Source organism: Protobothrops mucrosquamatus, unplaced genomic scaffold, assembly GCF_001527695.2.
Source record: "Protobothrops mucrosquamatus isolate PMUCROS unplaced genomic scaffold, P.Mucros_1.0 scaffold_224, whole genome shotgun sequence".
Lineage (NCBI taxonomy): Eukaryota > Metazoa > Chordata > Lepidosauria > Squamata > Viperidae > Protobothrops > Protobothrops mucrosquamatus.
In genome coordinates, this window is record NW_015386300.1 from 370,266 (window position 1) to 390,869 (window position 20,604).

At 34.3% G+C, this 20,604-nt stretch overlaps 1 protein-coding gene across 5 annotated transcripts in view; it reads right to left on the reverse strand.

Moving 5' to 3' along the window:
- The window catches only part of PPP3CA (protein phosphatase 3 catalytic subunit alpha), a 189,479-nt gene that overhangs the window by 74,970 nt on the left and 93,905 nt on the right, over window positions 1-20,604 (reverse strand). For all 5 annotated transcript variants that reach the window (XM_015828347.1, XM_015828332.1, XM_015828325.1 and 2 more), the window contains exon 3: window positions 3,415-3,539. In XM_015828347.1, the coding sequence (XP_015683833.1) occupies window positions 3,415-3,539 (125 nt within the window). The remainder of the gene's footprint in view (window positions 1-3,414; window positions 3,540-20,604) is intronic.

The following is a 20,604-nucleotide window of genomic DNA, read 5'->3' on the forward strand; positions in this document are numbered from 1 at the left end:
TGGGAAGGGGAATGGAGATCCACCAATGACTGTACCTGCCTAGAGCCAAACTTGCAACGTCTGTCCTGGGCAAGATCAAGTCAAAGACTGAAGATCACGGTCCAGGACGGGCGTGGCAACTTTGGCTGACTTGATCTGATTGGGCAGGAATACAGTCTACTACCCAATGGTGGAGTCTCCATCTCAGTGCTGGAGAAATGAGGGAACAGCTTTCTTGAGGTCCTATGCCAACCTAGCAAGATAGCTAAGGCACAATGTCTACAGTATCTTCATCTCTACTGATCAAAGTGGCCAAAGGACTATGAAGAAATGCCCATGTCCATACAAGGGTATACAGATGCCTGTCTACTACTGCTAGAAGCCCTTGAGCAAAGGGATTAATGCTATAAAGCAGTAAGAACAATATAGATATAATGGACACAATAGAAAGTTGATGAAAAGGAAAGAGCTGTGAGATTCAAGTTGAATGAGTTAAGGGCCCCATTTCCTGGCTGCATTGCTAACTGGCTAAATATTTTGGCTGCTATGTATATTTATTTAGGATGTTTCTGCTGTTATTATATTTTTATTATTTTTATTGTAATTTTTTTAATTGTAAGCTTCCCAGGGACATTGACTGAGATGGGCAGTTACAGAAATTGATTGATTGAATCAATATGAATCCTTCATTACCACAGTTGTAACTAGTGCCTATAATGTCCTCCATGAAGTTATATAATAATCCTTTAAAGTAATTCAAATTAACTGTCTATAAAATATTCCATTCTGCAACCATGCATTCTTCATCAATCTTGAATGAATGATCCTGTGTTTTAGAATGAAGAAAAAGAAAGAAGTCTTTCTATCAATTTTTTTCAGTAATGTTAAACATGTCTATTGTACCTCCAATTATTCGAGCTTGAAGGATTCCTATAATAATTTACTTTTAAAATGTTGTCGTAGGGTAGCTTGTAACAATGTTCATATGATAATTTAAAGCATTTGAGATTTGAGAAGATCCAAACAGGTCTTCTATTAGAGACACTAGTTCTCTTGCAGTGTTAGTATTGTAACACAGAAAAATGTACCAGGAGTCCTCATTATATTTCTCTTAATTTTTATGCTAAACCGAAGACTTAATTACTAGGCTAAACTGAAGGGTTATCTAACACTCTCCCTTCAAAGGAAAAACTATTTTTTTTAAAAGAAAAAAGTAATCATACTTATAAAGTAAATGGTAAATTAAAGTAGAATGAACATAGCCTAGTCCTGATTTATTTGTGGGGTGGAAGGGGAAAAGGACAAATTTATGATTTAAAAAGTCCAGATATTTTATTGATCTTTGCAGTGTGTGTGTTTTGTATGTATATGAGTGTGTGTATCTCTCTGTGTTATGTGTGTGTGTATACATATATTATATGCACCCGCACACATAGCATACATAAAAGTTTGAAATGCTTCATTTTCCTTTGCAATGCATTATTATATTTCTCCCGCCCACCTTGTATAATTTCCAATTCTTGTTCCTAAAAATACAGAGGTTTTCTTCATGCACTGTTGTCTCTATTTGAAACAATTTGCAGGCAGCAGGCAATTCCACCCACCACAAAAAAGACAGATTCAGAGAACTTAGAAGTTGATGGTCCAAGCCCTTAAAACCTGTTTGATTTTACAATAGATGCTGTCTTTTCCTTAATATCTCGAATATGATAAAAACATAGAATGGCCTTAAGGAGCAGTATTAATCTACCCAAAGTGTAATTTAACATGGCCAGGAAGAATACATATTGCTCCTTTATTCTTTTTACTGTATTTTATATGGAAGGAACATAATTAAATGCAAGATAACTGTTAGTCATCACAATTATCTGATGCCACTGCAGGAAAAAAAAAGGCAGATTGCTTTTAGACTTGGCCAAATTACAAAGAAGTTTAAAATCCTTTTAAAGCTATAAGGAAGGTGAATGTGAATGATTTAGATTGCAATCCTGCATACCAAACGTGGAAGTCATAAGGATTCAGAAGGACTTAGTTTGAAGAAATAGGGTGAAACAGTTTTCCAGAGCAATGTGACAACTTTGTAGAATCCATAAGGCTGTCTTTGGGGGGAAGGCAAGGAAAGGGAAGTGAGTCATTTAGCTTACACATAGCCCTCAGCTTATGACCAGTTGCTTAGTGACAATTCGAAGTTTCAGTGGACCTCTCCAGAGCTACTCATGACTTGCTGTTGAAGTTCCAACAGCTGCACCCATAGTCACATGATGGCATTTATGACAATTACCAACCAGCTCACATTTATGGTCATTTGCAATGTCCATGAACACATGACTCAATTTATGACATTTTTTTGCTGTAAACCAATGTCTACTTCCAGTTTAAAGCAAAAGTCGCCCAATGGGTAAAATGGGTTCACTTAATGAACACTCCATTCACATCACTGTCACAAAAATGTTTATAAAATCCTATGTGGTCACATAACAATGACTTAAGAGCTGTAAGCTGAGGACTACCTATAAAGTTTTGACATTTTGAATATGCTGTTGGTTTTAATGAATAATTTTTCAACCAAATAAACTAACATTACATATTAGTTCTCAGTACAGATGTGCAAAATAATTGGGACCAGAATTTCCATTGCTAAGTGATGCGGTCATAAAAGCTTGAAGTCATGTAATGACATGTGATTGCATGCTTAGCGCTGGCATTCTCTGTTGCCATTGTTAAGTGAGGATGACAGGTCATTAAGTAAGTCCAGAAAGCTTGCAACAAAGCCAGCAGTAGATTTGTGGCTGCTGCTGGGTGGGGGACGGTGTGCAGGTGGTGTGCAAGGCACTTGGATTGGAGTACCTGCTACCAGGTGAGGGAGAATATGAGTAATTTATCAGGGCAAGTCGCAACCTTCCTTGCCAGCTTCCTGGTTGACTTTGCTTGTGTGATGTAGCAAGGAAGGTCACAAATTGTGATCACGTGACTGTGGGATGCTGAAACTCTCATTAGTGCAAGCCGATTGCCAAGTGCCTAGATCAGGATCATGTAAAAGCAGGGGTGCTGGGACAGCCAGAACTTCAAAGACAAATTGTCAGTACCATTTGTTCAACACTACTGTAACTTGAGTCACTGAACAAGAGGTTGTTAAACAAGGACTATCTATAATGATTTCAGGGCTTAACCAAATAAATTAGATCTGACTGAAATGTAATAAATATAAAATATTAACTATTTTTTAAAAGTGTAATACTTAGGCTAGAAGGAAAAGACCAACTATGCTTACGGTAGTTCAACGTGATGCTTTCTACTGAACATTTCTGTACACCATGTTTGCCAAAAGTGGCAGCATGAAAATATACTTTTAGAATTATAATATACTGAAAGAAAATAAGAAATCAACATGCATTGCAAATTAATTTCATAGCTAAAGAAGGAAACAACACTTACTTCAATACTGAAGTATCCTCTGTCAACATAGTCCCCTAGAAAAAGGTATCGTGTGTTGGCAGGAGAACCTCCCACTTCAAACAGCTTCATCAAGTCAAAGAATTGTCCATGGATATCGCCACAAACTGAAAGAAAATGATTGAAATAATAATTAATAATGTTATACATTATAGAACTATATTTATTTTCTAGATAGTAAGTGAAATGTAACTTAAATCTAGAATGTAGGATCTGGGCAATTTCTTTCTAACATATTACATCACTGACTTGCCATCAGGATGGGCAACTATGACAACTTTCATAAAAGTGCCATAGTTGTCCACTCCTGATCTACGTTGACTACCAATAGCCTTCCAGTTTGCTATCCAAGATTCTTTAGCTGCTATGAAACATGGAATAAGAGAAGAACTATGAAACTGATCTACATCTACATCTCTATATGGATAGTTGGCTCAGGCATAGGTGAAGCATATTGACTGCCTCAGGTTACAGATGTTATGAATGGACATTAGTGTCTTATAGAGACAGCCATAATGCCCTGCACCCATCTGCTTTCCTGATGTTAGACTATATTGTTCCATAAACTAGCATCCATGGTGTAAGATTCTTCAACACTGGTGATGTGATAGTAAGATTCAACTTTCAGTTCAGTCAGCCTTTGAACATGGCATGAGAAGGAGTACTATCTTGTTCTTTGGCTCAGAAATAACAAAATGCTGCCAACCAGTTCTATATTAGAAACCACTGGATAAGTTTCAAGGATTACAACTGCAATTAGAATGGAAGTTTATTCGGTCCAGAATAATTTTTGATCAAGGAGATTTTGTAGCATTCTTCTAGCAACCAAAACAATAGTGGAATAAAAGGAGAAAATAAGGTTAGATATACTGTATGCCATGAGAAACAGTGTATCAACTCTATTAAAAAAAGTTGTTTGGTTAAATATTAGCAAGCTTCATTGAACTACTTTGTTCCATCAATCATTCAAAGTCATTTTCCACTTTGTAATTATACTAGAACAGACTGCAGACTACAAAATGGCAGTAATAGAGTTCTGAGAAATTAATGCCAGGAATTCTTCAATAGCAGAATTCTATGAACATTTTATTTAATTATTTGATGTTAGATTATATTAGCTATAATAATATAAGATCATTTACATCTTACTAATTCTAACTGAATCCTGAATCTTAATAATGTAGATTCAAATCACCAGCTTCTGTTCGCCTGGTATAACCAAATTTGGTTTGAAACTAGATTAGAAATTATTTGGAATTGTATATACTGTATATTACCTTTAATAATGAAGGAAATTAAGTCTAAAAACACACCAACTATCAATCTGTACATCTGCAAATATACATAAATATATTCCTTTGCACTTCCCATTGTGTGATAGAATTTAAGACAGTCTTACCCAAATAAAAATATATTAATATCTCAAGATGTTTGGCCATTTTAAATTTAACAATTTAATAATAATTTAATAATTTAATAATAATTTAATAATTATTTTATATGAAGTAATATAAAATAAGCTAGTTTATAATATTAAAATATCTACATTTACATTTAGCACAAGTCATATACATCATTCAGGAAAAATACTGAAGGTAAACATTTCATAAATTTTTTTTTAATTACATCAAAATATAATTCAATACACTATTTTGTTTTTAATAACTATTAAATTTCAAAAGAAGATAAAATACAAAATAACAACAAAAAAGGAAAGGAAAAAGTTAAATATGAAAAAAGGGAGGGGGAGAAGTTTAAACAAAAATATATAAAAAAGAAGGAATTCCATCTCAGAGTACAGGCAATCTGGTAATCTTTTAATCTAAATTAAACATAACATAAACATATCTAACTAAATATCCAATCATTAATTCAAAAATACTTATCATTATAAAACAAAATTATAAAATTAATTCCTAATTTAAAAACAAACCAAAATCTTATTAATTTATTTTATCTCTATACATTATATTACTTCACTAATGTAATCCTTTAAAAAAAACCCATACAGAATATCCAATCATTCTATTCATCCATCATAAAAAAATCTACTTTTTATATTACATAAATCTCATTACAAACACAGTTCACCATAAAATAATAAAACCCAAATATTAATCATTATAAAAAATTATACCTTAACTGTAAAATATCATTAATATGTAAATTTCTACTAAAATCTATTAATATGTAAATCTCTACTAAAATCTATTTTCTCATATAATCTCTTATCAAATATATATACTCACACCCTTAACAAATATCCATAATTACACTCTTGAGCTACATAAGTAAGCATAAGAACTCAAGAGTATTATTTTTTTTTCTTTTAAGAAGGGTACGCTCATTTTCATTTAACACTGAATTCAAGAATGAAACAGCATTACAGAATTTGTCATGTACCCAAAAAAGTAAAGAAATATGAAAGCTTGATTGGATAATCACACTATAGCACTGTATCAACATCTTGTGTGTAACATTAGTGGATATTAAACCTACTCTCTTGTGCTTTTTAAAACTATGAAATTTTAATAAACAAAATTTCTACCTATGCTTCCTGCTAAGACATTCAGATGTAACTCAGTTCTTATGCTACATTTTTACATTAATAGTCTTGCATGGACATTTCAATCCTCACCAGTCCCATATATTCATAGCTTATTTCAATTTTGTGGACATGGAGCAAGTCTTTAACTTGGACAACTATTAGCTATTCCTGCACTCAAAAAACAAATAATCAATTCTTATCAGGTTTATTTATGAAAACCATGTGCTACCGCATGATAAATATGTCAATGTATGATTTACAACAAGAGAAACCATATTTATATAGTTGAAATTATGGTGTAGCAGAAGTGCTGTTAATAAGATAGCACTAAAATTTATCATACCGTACATATACCGTAGTCATATTGTATCTGAGTATTTTTTCACAGCATGGTGCCATATTATCTTGACTTATTCTCAAGGGAAAACTGCAAATGAACTCATCTATGCCTTAATTGCTGGGATACCCTTGCTTGACATATATATAAGAATTCAATGTACCAACCCTAGCAAAAACTCTATTGCTATAGACTTTATTCACACAGCAGCAAAGGCATGCTCCTTTCAGGAAGAATAGCTTATTTGGATTTATTTTTTTTTGTATCTCTGCCTAGGAAACTAGTTTAAAGCATTCTCAAATATAGATATTTTCATGCCAACTATGTTCACATCCTATGCTGTAACAGTAATCCTCGATTTACAATCATTCATCCAGCAAGTGTTCAAAGTTACAATGACACTGAAAAAAGTGATTTATAACTGGTCCTCACGCTTATGTTCCTCGCATCATCCCTACGGTCATGTGGTCAAAATTTGGGCATTTGGCAACCTGGCTGAATTTATAACAATTGCAGTGTCCTGGGGTCATGTGATCATCATTTGCCACCTTCCCAGCTGGATTCTGACAAGCAAAGTCAATGGTGGAAGTCAGATTCGCTTTGCAACTGTGTAAGGTAGGTGAATTGGGCCTGGCTCACTTAACAGCTGTTTTGCTTAGGAACGGAAATTCTGGTCCCAAGTGTTTTCTGTTCCAATATTTATCTTTAATTATTCATTTCTAAATTTTGGTATCCAACATTTTGTACAAATATAATCAGTGGATGGAATCTACTCATGTGTTTCTGTTAATGGAAACAAGTTATGCTGAGGGATTTCTTTTACAGAATCCCACAGCTGAAGGTACAGAGGAGTGAAAATTATTTATACAAGCCAGTTATAGCAGATGGAATATGTTACTCAAATCTTTATTTATTGCAACAATTTAAAAAAAATGTTTAAAATGGTATGCCTTCCAATATTTATAGAAATATTTATAAACATCACGCTTCTGGAGACACAAGGGAATAAGTTTATACTTCTGATTTAAGGTTAGGTTATAATGGACATATACCAATGTGTACTTAACATATTAAAAAATATAACAGCAGAAAGGTGGTTTGTATACATATAAAGCTTTGGAGAAACAATCTAAATAAGAAAGTACTACAAAAGTCAGTGGAAGATTCTACTATTTTGATCTAAGCCACCTTTTAGTGCAGGATTTATTTATTTATTTTAAATTCCATTGTTGCTATGGAATTTTAGAAATGCTATGCCCCAGTTTCAATCCATGTTGATAAATATGTGATAAATATCACATGTAAAAATAAAAATAAATATTTAAATATACCATAATACAAATATTATTAAAAACAGTTGGGATAACACCAGAAGTAGAATTTTCAAGTTGATCTTGGTAGTCAAGCAAAAATGTCTTGAGATTTTGGTGCCAAGAAATGAAAGTTGAGATGGGAGCTATTTGGATCTAAAAAGATGTTCATGAGGAGCACATTTGCTGCACCTTTCGGTGTTTCTTAAAGAAGCCATGCTTTTTCCAGGGCTTGTATACAATAGTAACCATGGTAACAATTCCTGCGGCTTCCTTAATTCAATATATTATTTTCTTGGGGCATCCTACTAGGAGAGGATACCATGTTTGACAGCACTGAAGGATATTTGAGTTCTAGGAAAATCAGTGGGGTCAAATTCTTCCTAATCCTCTCAGCAAAGACCAACAAGTGACAATCAAAATATAAACAAAATCTGACTGAAATGGATGAAGAAAACTTAACTGTCTAGATCTGGTCAAACACTTCTTATGGAAGCAGCTCGCCATGGCACTACTATTGTTCAATTCTTCCTGGTCATGTGATGAATTTTTCAGGAGTGCTTTCACTGTGGCTTCTCTAATAAAACTGGAAGTACTATTTCTTGCAAATAGGAATTAATACCCTCCTGCACTGCCTAAACATCTCCCTACACCATGCAATAAATCACAAGGCAAGCTAAAATATATGGTCTGTCTCTCTCCCTTTCTATTCAGGTTTTGAGTAAAACTCCAAAGGTTCAAAAGAGGATACACATCAACTTAAGGAAATATTTAAACCATCAAAAGAAATTATCTCCTCTTCAATACTAGTTAAATATTAGCTCTGAATTCTTCCACAAAGGAATATTAGAGAGAGTCCTGTTTTGGACATCCTTAACAAGAGAACATTGTTTGATGACATTTACTGAAACAGAACTTAAATTGTACTTTTGTTTCAACTGAAACCAGACATTTTTCTTTTGGGACTAATGGACAGGGAACTAGAAAAAAATGGAACTCTATATCTATATCTGACTGCAGTGAGACTATTATATGCTCAAAAGTGGAAAGACTCAATGCTACCCTCAGTGGAGAAATGGCTGGGGAAGACGATGGAACTTGCAGAGACGGCTAAATTAACTTCTTTTAGAGAAACAACAATATCTATATTCATGGTTGATTGGAAACCCCTTTAGACTTTTTGCATGAAAAAGATTTGTGGTTCTCAAAAAAAAAACCCACCTAGATAACAAGAAAAAAAAATGAGTTTTTTTGTAATCATAAAGTAAGAGATAATATTGTAAATGTACTTATATTTTCTGAAGAAGAAATCAGAAGCTTCTTTTTTTCTATTTCTTTTCATTCTTTCTGCACATTTAATATTTTCTTCTTTCTTTTCTTTGTTTCTTTTGCTCTTTATTAGTTTGTACTGGTTTTTATGATTTTGTTATAAAACTTTTAATAAAATTTATATATTTTTATATAAAAAGATAACTCTCGGCAGAATCTTCATTTCCACAGTACAGCAGAAATATGAGGCTCCAGAGGCAATGAAGCAAAGCATTATTGCTGTCTTGAATTTAAGACAAACAAAGGAAGAATCCAATAAGAAATGCAGACCCAATTCTAGACAATGTCCACATCCTTCTCTTGTCACCTTAAGGTTCTCAACTCCAGCTGAAGATCACACCATCCCAATAAATATATGGATTGTGCTTACTTGTTTACATTTGAATACATATATATTTATGTCTTTCTCTCTCTCTCTGTCTCTCTCTGTCTCTCTCTGTGTGTGTCTATTTATGAATGTATATGATTCTTGTGTATGCATCTTCCAAAAGCTACTCTGAAAAAGACCAAGAGAAGGAAAAGACAGTATGTAAAGATCCCATCTCTCCCAAGTCCATGAGATCCTAATCTTCAAAGGCACCTTCAGTAGCAATACCTGAATACAGTAGTATCCCCTTCCATTTGCTTTCAACTGCATTTTTTCCTATCCAATAAATAGTAGGATTGCTAGTTCTTAAGAAATTATTTGGAGAAAAACTTTCTCTTCCACTTGACTTCAGGTAGCAGCTGAGAGAATTGTATTTCTTCTACAGAAAACTTCAATAGACAAAGCTTATTTGGAGCTATCCATGGTTCTGGTTTCAACAAGCTCTTGAAATGAGAGATTCTCCATTGACTTTCAGCAAATCTGACCTACTTAATTTAATTGCATTCTACCTATCTGACTCAATTTCACCAGTCTAGATTATTCTATGTAAACTGGATTTTCCTGTTTAGATCTGTCTCTGTCAGGTGTCAGCAGCTTCTTTTAAAGCTGAAATTAACCAACAAACTCCAAGTAAGTCTAGATTTTTTTTTTAACGAACCTGTAATCCTTTTTTATTGTAGTGGAGAAAGTGTTCTACAGTATTTGCCATAAAATCAAAGTCATTATCCACCTTATAGATTATAATAGATATACTTACTAAAAAGCTTAATTAAAATAGGATCTAATAATTGCATATTAATTTTTTATTTCTACTTTTCTAAAAAATGTCAAAAGCAATTTTCAGTTATTACCAATGTCCACATTATGCATTGACTATAATAAAACCATTGTCCATTTTACCACCTTTCATTTAATGTAATAAAAGTATTATATGGTACAACATTTTTAATGATGGAAAATATATTTTGAGAAAAATATTGTATATTGGCAATTCTGGTTTAATTACATTAATAATGCAGCAATATATATATCAGCTGAACCTCCCGGTCAACTCGCTTAGAACTAGATCCTTATGCTTGACAATTAATTGGTTGAAGTGCATATGAAGCTGATTTTCCATATATTCTGACTATATTGTGTTTAGGAAGAGCAGGGATAAAGGGGCATAATGGTAAAAATATTTAAACAATTGTACTAAATCTATGGTGTTAATAGCAGTGGCCAATCAGAAATCATGATTTAATGAGAACACACTATCCCCTCTCTGAAGCACACTTTCTATCTGCATTTACAAATCTGTAAATACACATCTCTTTCATCGGGCTTTAATTCTTAAATAATTTTAATTCTTGGTTTAGTGTTAATTTTGATTTAAGAATTTAGCTGTCTATATTATGTCCTCAGTAATTGTTTGCTTTAAGTCCCAAAATTGAAAAGAAGAGTATAATTCATATTATAAATACTACACCTTGAAAAATATTTTAGGGCCAAAAATATTACTGAAACTGATATTTCACAACATTCTTGTTTATTTTCTGTTAAAAGCATCAGATGATTCGAGAAGCTCATGGATATCAATAAGTACCTAGGAGCATCTTAGGTGGACATTATACTAACTATTCTCATATTCTAAAATATTGGTGATATACAATGAAGATTAAAAAATAAAGTTATTCATACTTACATTGGTAAAGTAGCTTTTAATCAAAGTTCATTCTAGTATTCATTTATAGAATAAGGATGGAAAGATGAATTAGGGACACAGTTAGGAAGAATGGTCATAGATGCAAAATTATGGAATAATCAAAAACTAAACTATCAATAAAGGGTGTTTATGTAAATGAGATACATAGCAAGTACGACTGATTATAGTAATTTCACATCTAGAAGGCTATAGAGTACTATACCAGACAAACTAAGGTGGCAACAGAATTAGCTAATTTCTGTCATATTTCTATGAAGAGTTTGCTATAATATTAATCCATCACTTTGAATGTTCAAAATGCAATCTATATGATTCTATATTTATCTCAAATAGTGAACAGACAGAGGACTTGAAGTTTTGCTTGCTGGATAGAAGCAGTGTTTTGTTCAATTAGCTGAACAGTTATTAAACTAAAAGGCTAGCAAGGGACAGTATGTTTCTGTATCTTCTCTCATAATGTAATCTGATATTTTCACTGAGTGAAAGGATGCAGAGTGTACATATAGCAACACATTCTTGGAAATATTATATAGGATATTCTTTGTATGTCCTCTTCTATGACTGGGGGGGGCATAAATAGACAGCTGGAGAAAGAAGACTTTTGATCTTTCTGGTCTGTCCAACTTATAGAATTGCTTATAATCACCATTTCTGTGATGGAATGTAGTAGGCTGTATTCCTAGGAAGGGAGTGGGTGTTTTTCAGAGGAATAAGAGACAGCTCAATTCAGATATTTTGTGTGAGATAAAGAGGGAGAAGACAGGCCTCCCTAATAGTTCTCTCAATATGGTAGATGCAGATAGTAGAGTGCTTTAGTTTGAAAAGATTCTGCCTGTGGGTGTGGAACAATAAAAAACTCAAGCTTGGAAGCATCATCACGTCTTTTGCAGTTGGGGGGGTGACAGTTTCCCCAGTGCACTGCCCTCTAGATATATTGGTCAAATGATCTGGGCATTAGAGCAACTAATCCAATATTTTCAGATATTCTAAAACAGACTCATTTGGTAAGGAATGGAATTATCATGGAAATACAAATTGGGAGAAACTGTGAGTTATGTTCAAACTTTGGGAACAATTCCATTGAAATCAATGGGAGTTATTGTTAATTTATAAGACTACTGCAAGCATAACCTAAATCTATCTTATATTTTATATATATATATTAATTCTACTTGATAAAAAAGTGTCCACAAAAGAGACCTAAAACAAAGTGGAGCGATGACATCAGCAAGTATTACGGGCCCAACTGGCAAAGGAAAAACCATATTGGTTGGAAATATGCAGAAGAGGCCTCATCCTGCAGTGGTTAGACAATGGCTAGAATGATATATTAATCTAGACTATCACAACATAGTTTAAGAAAATGTTCTTAAAATATTGATAACTGATCAATGATATTTCAGGTTTTCTCCAGAAATTAAAGACAGCCTGTTTAATATTATCACATCCAATCTTCCCCTCAATAATCCTGTGAAGCAGTTCACTCAAAATTGTCCACCGAGGTTCATCTCTGTCATGGTCCAATAATCATAATGACTAAAATTCTGAGATTAGAGAAAGCCAATCGTATCTTTTCACATTTTATAGAATGACAGGAGTTCGAAAGGATCACTTTAGTTATTGAGTTTAACTCCCTCCTCAGCAACAAAATCCAAATTAAAAATCCATCATTCTGTGTTTTGTCTTTGGGGACCATGGAAATGATTTCATATCTGGAAATTCTTGTCTGAAATTTTTTAAATATTGGAAGAATGCTCATCTTTCTCAAGGCTAAACATTCCTAACTGCCTCATGGTCTCTTTACATATTTAGTTTCTAGTCTCTTCATTATTCTTGTTGCTTTTTTCTGAACTTGATTCAGTATGTATTGTAAATGTATGGTGTATTCAATTGAATCCAATAGTTAAGTGGGTCTGAATAGAGTAAATGGAATTATCTCTTCTAACTTACAATTCTATTTCAGTTAATAAAAACTAAAATAAACATTATATTGCTAATGTATGTTAAAAGCAGTGGAAGATGTCAACAGTAATCAGGAAGTAGCTATTATTTGTAGTCCAAAATCAATGTTAATGTTTGATCATATTAATTTCACATTAGTTTCCTTTAAAATCTAAATCTACAATTTTCTTATTACATAATAATTTTTCCTACAATCTTCCTACTATTTCCCCATCCTCAACCAAGTTTTCTATATTGGTTAAATCAAGTCATTCTTTTTCTTCTTCCTTTTCTGCACTTTCTATTTTTTCTTTTTTTTTTTGTATTAGTTCTTATCTTTTTAATTATAACACTAGAATTACTACCAAAAAAACCTTTCTCCAATACAGTAACATTTGGGGAAAAATTCCATTAATTAATAAAACCTATTGAGATTGGCCTATAGCAAAGGTGTCAAACTTGCAATGTCATGTGACGTGTCGTGACGTATAGTGACTTTTTTTCCATTGCTGGCAATGGGGTGGGCGCATTTTCACCATGATGCATCCGGCCCGTGGGCTGGCAGTTTTTGACACCCCTGGCCTATAGGGTCTGACTGTTGGTTTATCAATGGAACACACTACACATAGCTATATCATATTTGTGAACTCACCTTTTTCATTGTTTTTGAGCCCTTATACTTTTGAAATACTAATACTAAAAAAAAAGAAAAGAAAAAATAGAAAGTGCAGAAAATAAAGAAAAGGAAGAAGAAAAAGAATGAATAGTTAAGAAAAATGCTAGGCTTTTAAAAAGACTTTTATATGGTTATAGAAATGAATTTTTTTCCTCCCAAAGTGTTGTTATTACATCACAGCATAGAAAGGAATCTTAACCGCTGCATTATTTATAGTTATAGTCTGGACTATTGTCTATGTTCTCAAAAATTCAGACATTATCACTGATGTTGATAAAGTTTCTTTCTCCATCTTTTATACCTCAGCTCCCAGAATTTCCAGTCAGCCACATCTGCTTCATTTCACAGAAATAATGACTAGGAATTCTGGGAAATGAAGCATGGCACATATGGAGAATATTGGGCTAGGGTACATTAAGTTAAAAACATATTTAGATTCTTCACACTAGAATAACTTCCCTACAACTGTTTCAAGTGCAATATTTAGCAATTAATTTGTTCCAACAGTGTTTGCCTGCCTGAGTGAGGAAATGGCTGCAAAATACTACAGTACATTGAAGCTGCAGTGCTTTTGTAACTCAAGTTGTAAAAAGCAAATGTTAATATTATTCATTAGCATGCTCACTATGGGAGAAGTTATCGCATTTAGAACTACATTTTCTTGGGTGTAGGGTTGCCAGGTCTGCTTCCAAAAAATAGCGGATAAGCGGGGGGGGGGGTTAAGTAGTAAAAAAAGTAGACTGTACAGCTTTAGATTACGTACCATTTCATCATAAAGCTTTTGAATAAAAAAAATGTCCACTATTTTGTGAAAAAAAATAGTGAACATAATGTGAAAAAGCGGACTGTCCACTCAAATAGTGGACAAGTGGCAACCCTACTTGGGTGTTGTCTTCGTATTATATATGACAGGTGCTCTTTGTTTGATTTTAGTGAGCTAGCAACTTCTTCTATACAAATCTGTTGGGATGATATCAGCACATTCATAGTACATGCAAAGGTTTAGGGACCTGGTCAAATTGCAACTTTTAAGAAATCTCAAATGTCAGAAGCTGCCATAAGCTCAGCTTAGTACATCTTTCTGCAACTCTGAATGCACAGTTACTATTTATGCGCAGTTGTTTATAGCTTCAAAATAAGAAAAATGAATAGGGCGAGTTAAGAAATCTGGACACTTTTCCAACACTTTGCAACATATCACTGGGCAGAAATAACAGCTTCAAAACATTTTCAGTAGTCAGTTAAACATCTTTCAGTTCATGCTTTTGGAATTTCCCCACATTCTTTCCGATAGAATTTTCAATTATATTTAAATCTAGCAATTGTGAAGCCTGTTCTAAAATCATCATGTTTCTTTCTTGTAAGTCCACAGTTGATTAGGAGGTATGTTTCAGATGACTATTTTGCTAAAATAACCAATCACTTTCAGCTTTAATTCTTTTACAGGGGACATCAGCTTTTAGGACATGTTGGCACTTGTGTTTTCTACATGCACTTTGTTTCCTAATCCACTATCTGCCATATAACCAAAAGCATAATAGAAACATCCGCATGCTTAACAGTTGACAATATTTTTTTCCAAATTGTTCACCTTTTCAATCCAAATGCATTCTATATGGCTTTTATAAGATATATCTGGATTAAATAGATATATCTTATTTAATATTTTGTTTGATTGTTTCATTGGTGCAAAACACTCTCTTCAAAAATGCTTCTGGCTTATGAAGATTTATACTGTAAATACAATAGCTTTTTGTGATCAGGCTGAAGAAAAGATTTCTTCTGACAACTCTCCCATGCAAATCACTGCTGGCTAACCAGTTGGATAACTGTGGATCTGTAGACAACTACTCACCTTTTTCAGCAGGTCACAGTGATCTCTGGTTTTTGTTCTGCAAATCTAACCAGTATGGGAGCAGTTCTAGATAGATTTTTCTTTGTATTGCCATTACATTAATGACCCCATGTTACTTCCATTTCTTAGCAATGTTTCACGCAGTGCAAAGTGACAGCTGGTAGTGCTTAATTTTTTTTATAACTTTCCCTGTAATGTAATGTCTTCATTTTCAAATGCCCAGACAGCTGTTTAGAAGACCCAACTGTTATTGAAAGAAGACAGGACAACGATCACAATCTGACAGGTTAAAAAGGATCAGTTATTTGTGGAACTGTCTTCTCCTATGGGTCAATCATCTTTTTTGAGCTTATTAACAAATTTACCAGACGTAAAAAAGCAGCAGTACTGGCTCAAATGGATGTCTAAGCTTCTGTATTTTTCATATTCCTTTTTTTTTTTTGTTATTCTGTATATAACTACATCAAAAGTATGCAGTCAGATCTGCGGAAATTTGTTTTTAACTTGGTATCCTTGAGATGCTGTGCCAGTTTCAGAGATTCAGTGAAACATACAATTGAAGCAGGAATTTCTAGACATTTGCATGTCATTGTGTTTTGCAAATGAAATTTGGATGTTACCACTGAGTGAATACTAACTATATTCTTATAGTCCAGTGTTCCTCAACTCTGGCAGCTTGAAGATGTGTGAACTCAACTCCCAGAATTCCCCATCCAGCCATTCCAGTTGGGGAATTCTAGGAGTTGGTCCTAGGGTTGCCAGGTGTCCACTATTTGAGTGGACAGTCCACTTTTTTCACATTATGTTCACTATTTTTTTTCACAAAATAGTGGACATTTTTTTTATTCAAAAGCTTTATGATGAAATGGTACGTAATCTAAAGCTGTACAGTCTACTTTTTTTTTACTACTTAACACCCCCCCCCCCCCGCTTGTCCGCTATTTTTTGGAAGCAGACCTGGCAACCCTAGTTGGTCCACACATCTTCAAACTGCAAGGTTAAGAAAAGTTGCTGTAATTTTTCAGTCTTATAGTTCTGTAAATAATTCTGTACCAGGAGAAACAGACAGAGATAATTAGATTTAATAACTAGTTTTTCATTTTTAACTCCCTTCAGCAACATATTGTACTTGGCTAAGTTATTCTTCTGATTAATAACATGCTGTGTGGGGCTTTTCTTGATGTCTGAGGCTTTGCACGTTACTTTTATTACAAGGGCTTCTTTTTAGGGCCAAATTCTCCCCAAAAGTATTCCCTATCTAGGCAGAAACTGTGCTGCTTAATAAAGAACATATGGAACTCTCTTAGAAAGATGAGGCAAAAACAGGAATCCTATACATGGAAATTAATATGGTCACTGTTTATACTTAAAAAGATAATCCATCTTTATAACCAATCTGCTTGTGGATCTTTGTAGATTTCTGTAACAACAAAGAAAACAAACATAGATTTTCGCCATCCATCCAAGAAGCCAATCAAACTGAAAAAAAGAGGATAAGGAGCAAGAAAATAAAAAGGCAGGGGCAATCAGTATATTTCATGAAAATATCAAATATCATATAATATTTTTAAAGAGGCAATACATCACGGACACCTGTTTCTTAATGAATGCATTATATTGTCTAACTGCTTTGGTTCAGTTTCCTTGCCCAATACAGACAATATCCTATACCGATTGTAATTCTATAGTAATGAACAGAAGATTTTCCAGAAATGGTAGGTATAGAGAACTTGTATGTTTTAATGTGGGCCTACTTTAAAAAAAAAACAGGTACTACCTTTTCATCTTCAAATTTATTTGCCCCCCCCTCAGTATTTTACAAATGGAAAGACAAGTTATATATTAATATCCAACCAGCTGTTTAAAGCAATCCACCGTTTTTCAAATCTGAATATAGTCCTCAACTTACGACCACAATTGAGCCCAAAATTTCTATTGCTAAGCAAGGCAGTTGTTAAGTGAATTGTGCTCCATTTTATAACCTTTTTTGTCACAATTGTTAAATGAATCAGTGCAGTTGTTAAATGAATCATATTAAATGAATCTGGCTTCCTCCATTGACTTTACTTATCTGAAGCTAGCTGGAAAGGTTAGGTTAGATCACATGACCATGGAAGACTGCAACTGTCATAAATACATGCCAGTTGCCAAGTAACCGAATTTTGATCATATGATCATGGGGATGCTGCAACTGTTGTAAGTGTGAAAATGTCAAAAATCACTTTTTTCAGTGCTACTGTAACTTCAAACAGTCACTAAACGAATAGTTATAAGTCACTGACTACCTTTACTATTAGTATGAAAGTAGTAAAATCACTAAATGAGTAAAGTAAGTCTAGTGCAGAACTTTTTGTTTCATCTGGCAGAGGTGGGGAAAGATGGCGTCTTTATGACTTGTGGACTTCAACTCCCAGAATTCCTGACCAGCATGGCTGGTTCAGGAATTCTGGAAGTTGAAGTCCACAAGTCATTAACAGGCCATCATTCCCCACCTTGAGCCATGCCTTGAGCATCCCACCATTAAAAAAAAAAATTCTTTAGAAAACTGCAGGAATATCTTTTTTTGCCTTTATTAAAAGCTGTATCACAGCTTGTACAGAGACCTTCTTGAGCACACTTGTCAGCTTATTTGTCTGCTTTACTGAATGCACGCCTCACTTCTGTTAATTCCCTGAATCACTTAACACAAACACTGGAATGGCGCAGCCTATGTGATACAAGATACCTGCTTACCCATCCTACAAGCCAAAAATACAGGCACAAATCCAAACAAAGCAGCTTGGCCAGCTGTTCCCCTAGCAGTGTAAATTCCTGCTTGCCACATTAAACAAAATTTGTTGACAGAACAACACACATTGATCTAGGGGACTGCAGGATCAGCTCAGCTTATGCAATGGAAAAGCTGAATACTGCCCTTCTGACATCGCCACATGTGACACTGATGTTGTCAACAAGCATCCTTCCCAGGTAGACCAGAGTGGAAACACAATCCTATGATTTACTTCACTGTAAGACTATATTAACTGAATCTTGCAAGTCTGATAATACAAATCTCCTGCCACGTCTTTTTCACTGTGAGAAACTAAGGAGATTCCTTTCTGAGTCTCCTCTGACTATTATGAAGCTGCAGGCTATGCCCTCTCTTATCAGACTGTTCCCTAGGAAGCATCTCTTCTCCCATCTCCCAAAGTCACTCCCACATACCACTAAAACGAGACAGCAAAGATGGAACTCTCAAGGTAGATTTTTGGAATTCTGTGTGTGTGTCTGTCTGTGTGTGTATACATATATGTATGTGTATATATGTGTGTGTGTACATGTATACGTATACAAATATTTATATGTATGTATGTAGATACTGTGTGTGTGTGTGTGTGTGTGTGTGTGTACATGTGAACAGAATAGAATAGAATAGAATAGAATAGGAGTTGGAAGGGACCTTGGAGGTCTTCTAGTCCAGCCCCCTGCTCAAGCAGGAGAACCTATACCATTTCAAACAAGTGACTGTCTAGTCTCTTCTTAAAAATCTCCAGTGATGGAGTGCCCACAATTTCTGAAGGCAAGCTGTTCCACTGGTTAATTGTCCTCACTGTTAGGAAGTTTCTCCTTAATTTCAGGTTGTTTTTCTCTTTGGTCAGTTTCCAACCATTGTTTCTTGTCTTGCCGTCTGTTGCTTTGGAGAATAGTTTGACACCCTCTTCTTTGTGACAGCCCCTCAAATACTGGAATACTACTATCATGTTGCCCGTTTCTTCTTTTCTTTAGACTAGCCAAACCCAAGTCCTGCAGCCATTCTTCATATGTTTTAGTTTCCAGGCCTTTGATCATTTTAGTTGCTCTTCTCTGAACTTTTTCCAAGGTCTCAACATCTTTTTTGTAGTATGGTGACCAAAATTGGTTGCAGTATTCCAGGTGTGGTCTCACTAGGGTTTTATAAAGCAGTACTAATACTTCACGTGATCTTGATTCTATGCCTCTGTTTATACAACCCAGGACTGTATTAGCTTTTTTGGTTGCTGCTGCACACTGCTGGCTCATAGTCAAGTGATCATCCAGTAGGACTCCAAGTTCCCTCTCACAGTTGCTGTTTTTGAGCCAGGTCTCACCTAAATTGTACGTAAACCTTTGATTTTTCCTGCCTAAATGTAAAATTTTGCTTTTCTCCACATTAAAACTCATTTTGTTAGATAGGGCTTATTGTTCAAGTTTGTCAAGATATTTTTCGATCCTGAATTTGTCTTCTGGGATGTTGGCTATTCCTGCCAGTTAGTGTCATCTGCAAATTTGATGAGTTCCCCTTCTATTCCCTCATCTAAGTCATTAATGAAGATATTGAAGAATACTGAGCCTAAGATGGAGCCTTGTGGTACCTCACTGCTTACTTCTCTCCATGTGGATGTAGTACCATTGAGGAGTATTCGCTGAGTATGGTTTGTCAGTCAGATATAGATCCATTTGATAGTGTTGTTCTGTATCCCACCTTTTTCTAGCTTACTAAGTAGCATGTATGTATTTGTATGTATGTATGTATGTATGTATGTATGTATGTATGTATGTATGTATGTTTTCCAAACATAAATATTTGTATGTAAACAGTGATGATAAAAGTCACCTGACAGCCAGTCTACCATACAGTAACTGAGAGGCCAGCACTGACTTTCCTGAGAATCTAAGTTGAATGGGTTCCATATCTTCTTTGATAGTCACCCAAAAACCCTTGTATGCTGGAAAGGGAGATCCATATAATGTTAGCAATTGGTACTTGGGTATTTATTTGTTCATTAGTTTAATACACCACCTTTCCTCTGCAAGCTCAAAACAACATACAGTACAAAGCCCTCTCTCCCATTTTTATGCATAATTCTATGAGGAAGGTTGCAATAAAGTTAGAGGACTGGCCCCAGAGTCAATCAATGTGTTTCTAAAATTAAGGATGGACTTGAATCTGGGCACTCCCAATCATTGTTCAGTAGACTTTTGTTTTGCCTTTCATGTTGTTTGTTTGTTTGTTTCTTATATTTTGTGCCACGGACTGTCTTTTTATTGATCTGGCTATGCATTAAGAGCTTTTCTGTGTAGAAATGCTTTAAATATATTTAATAAA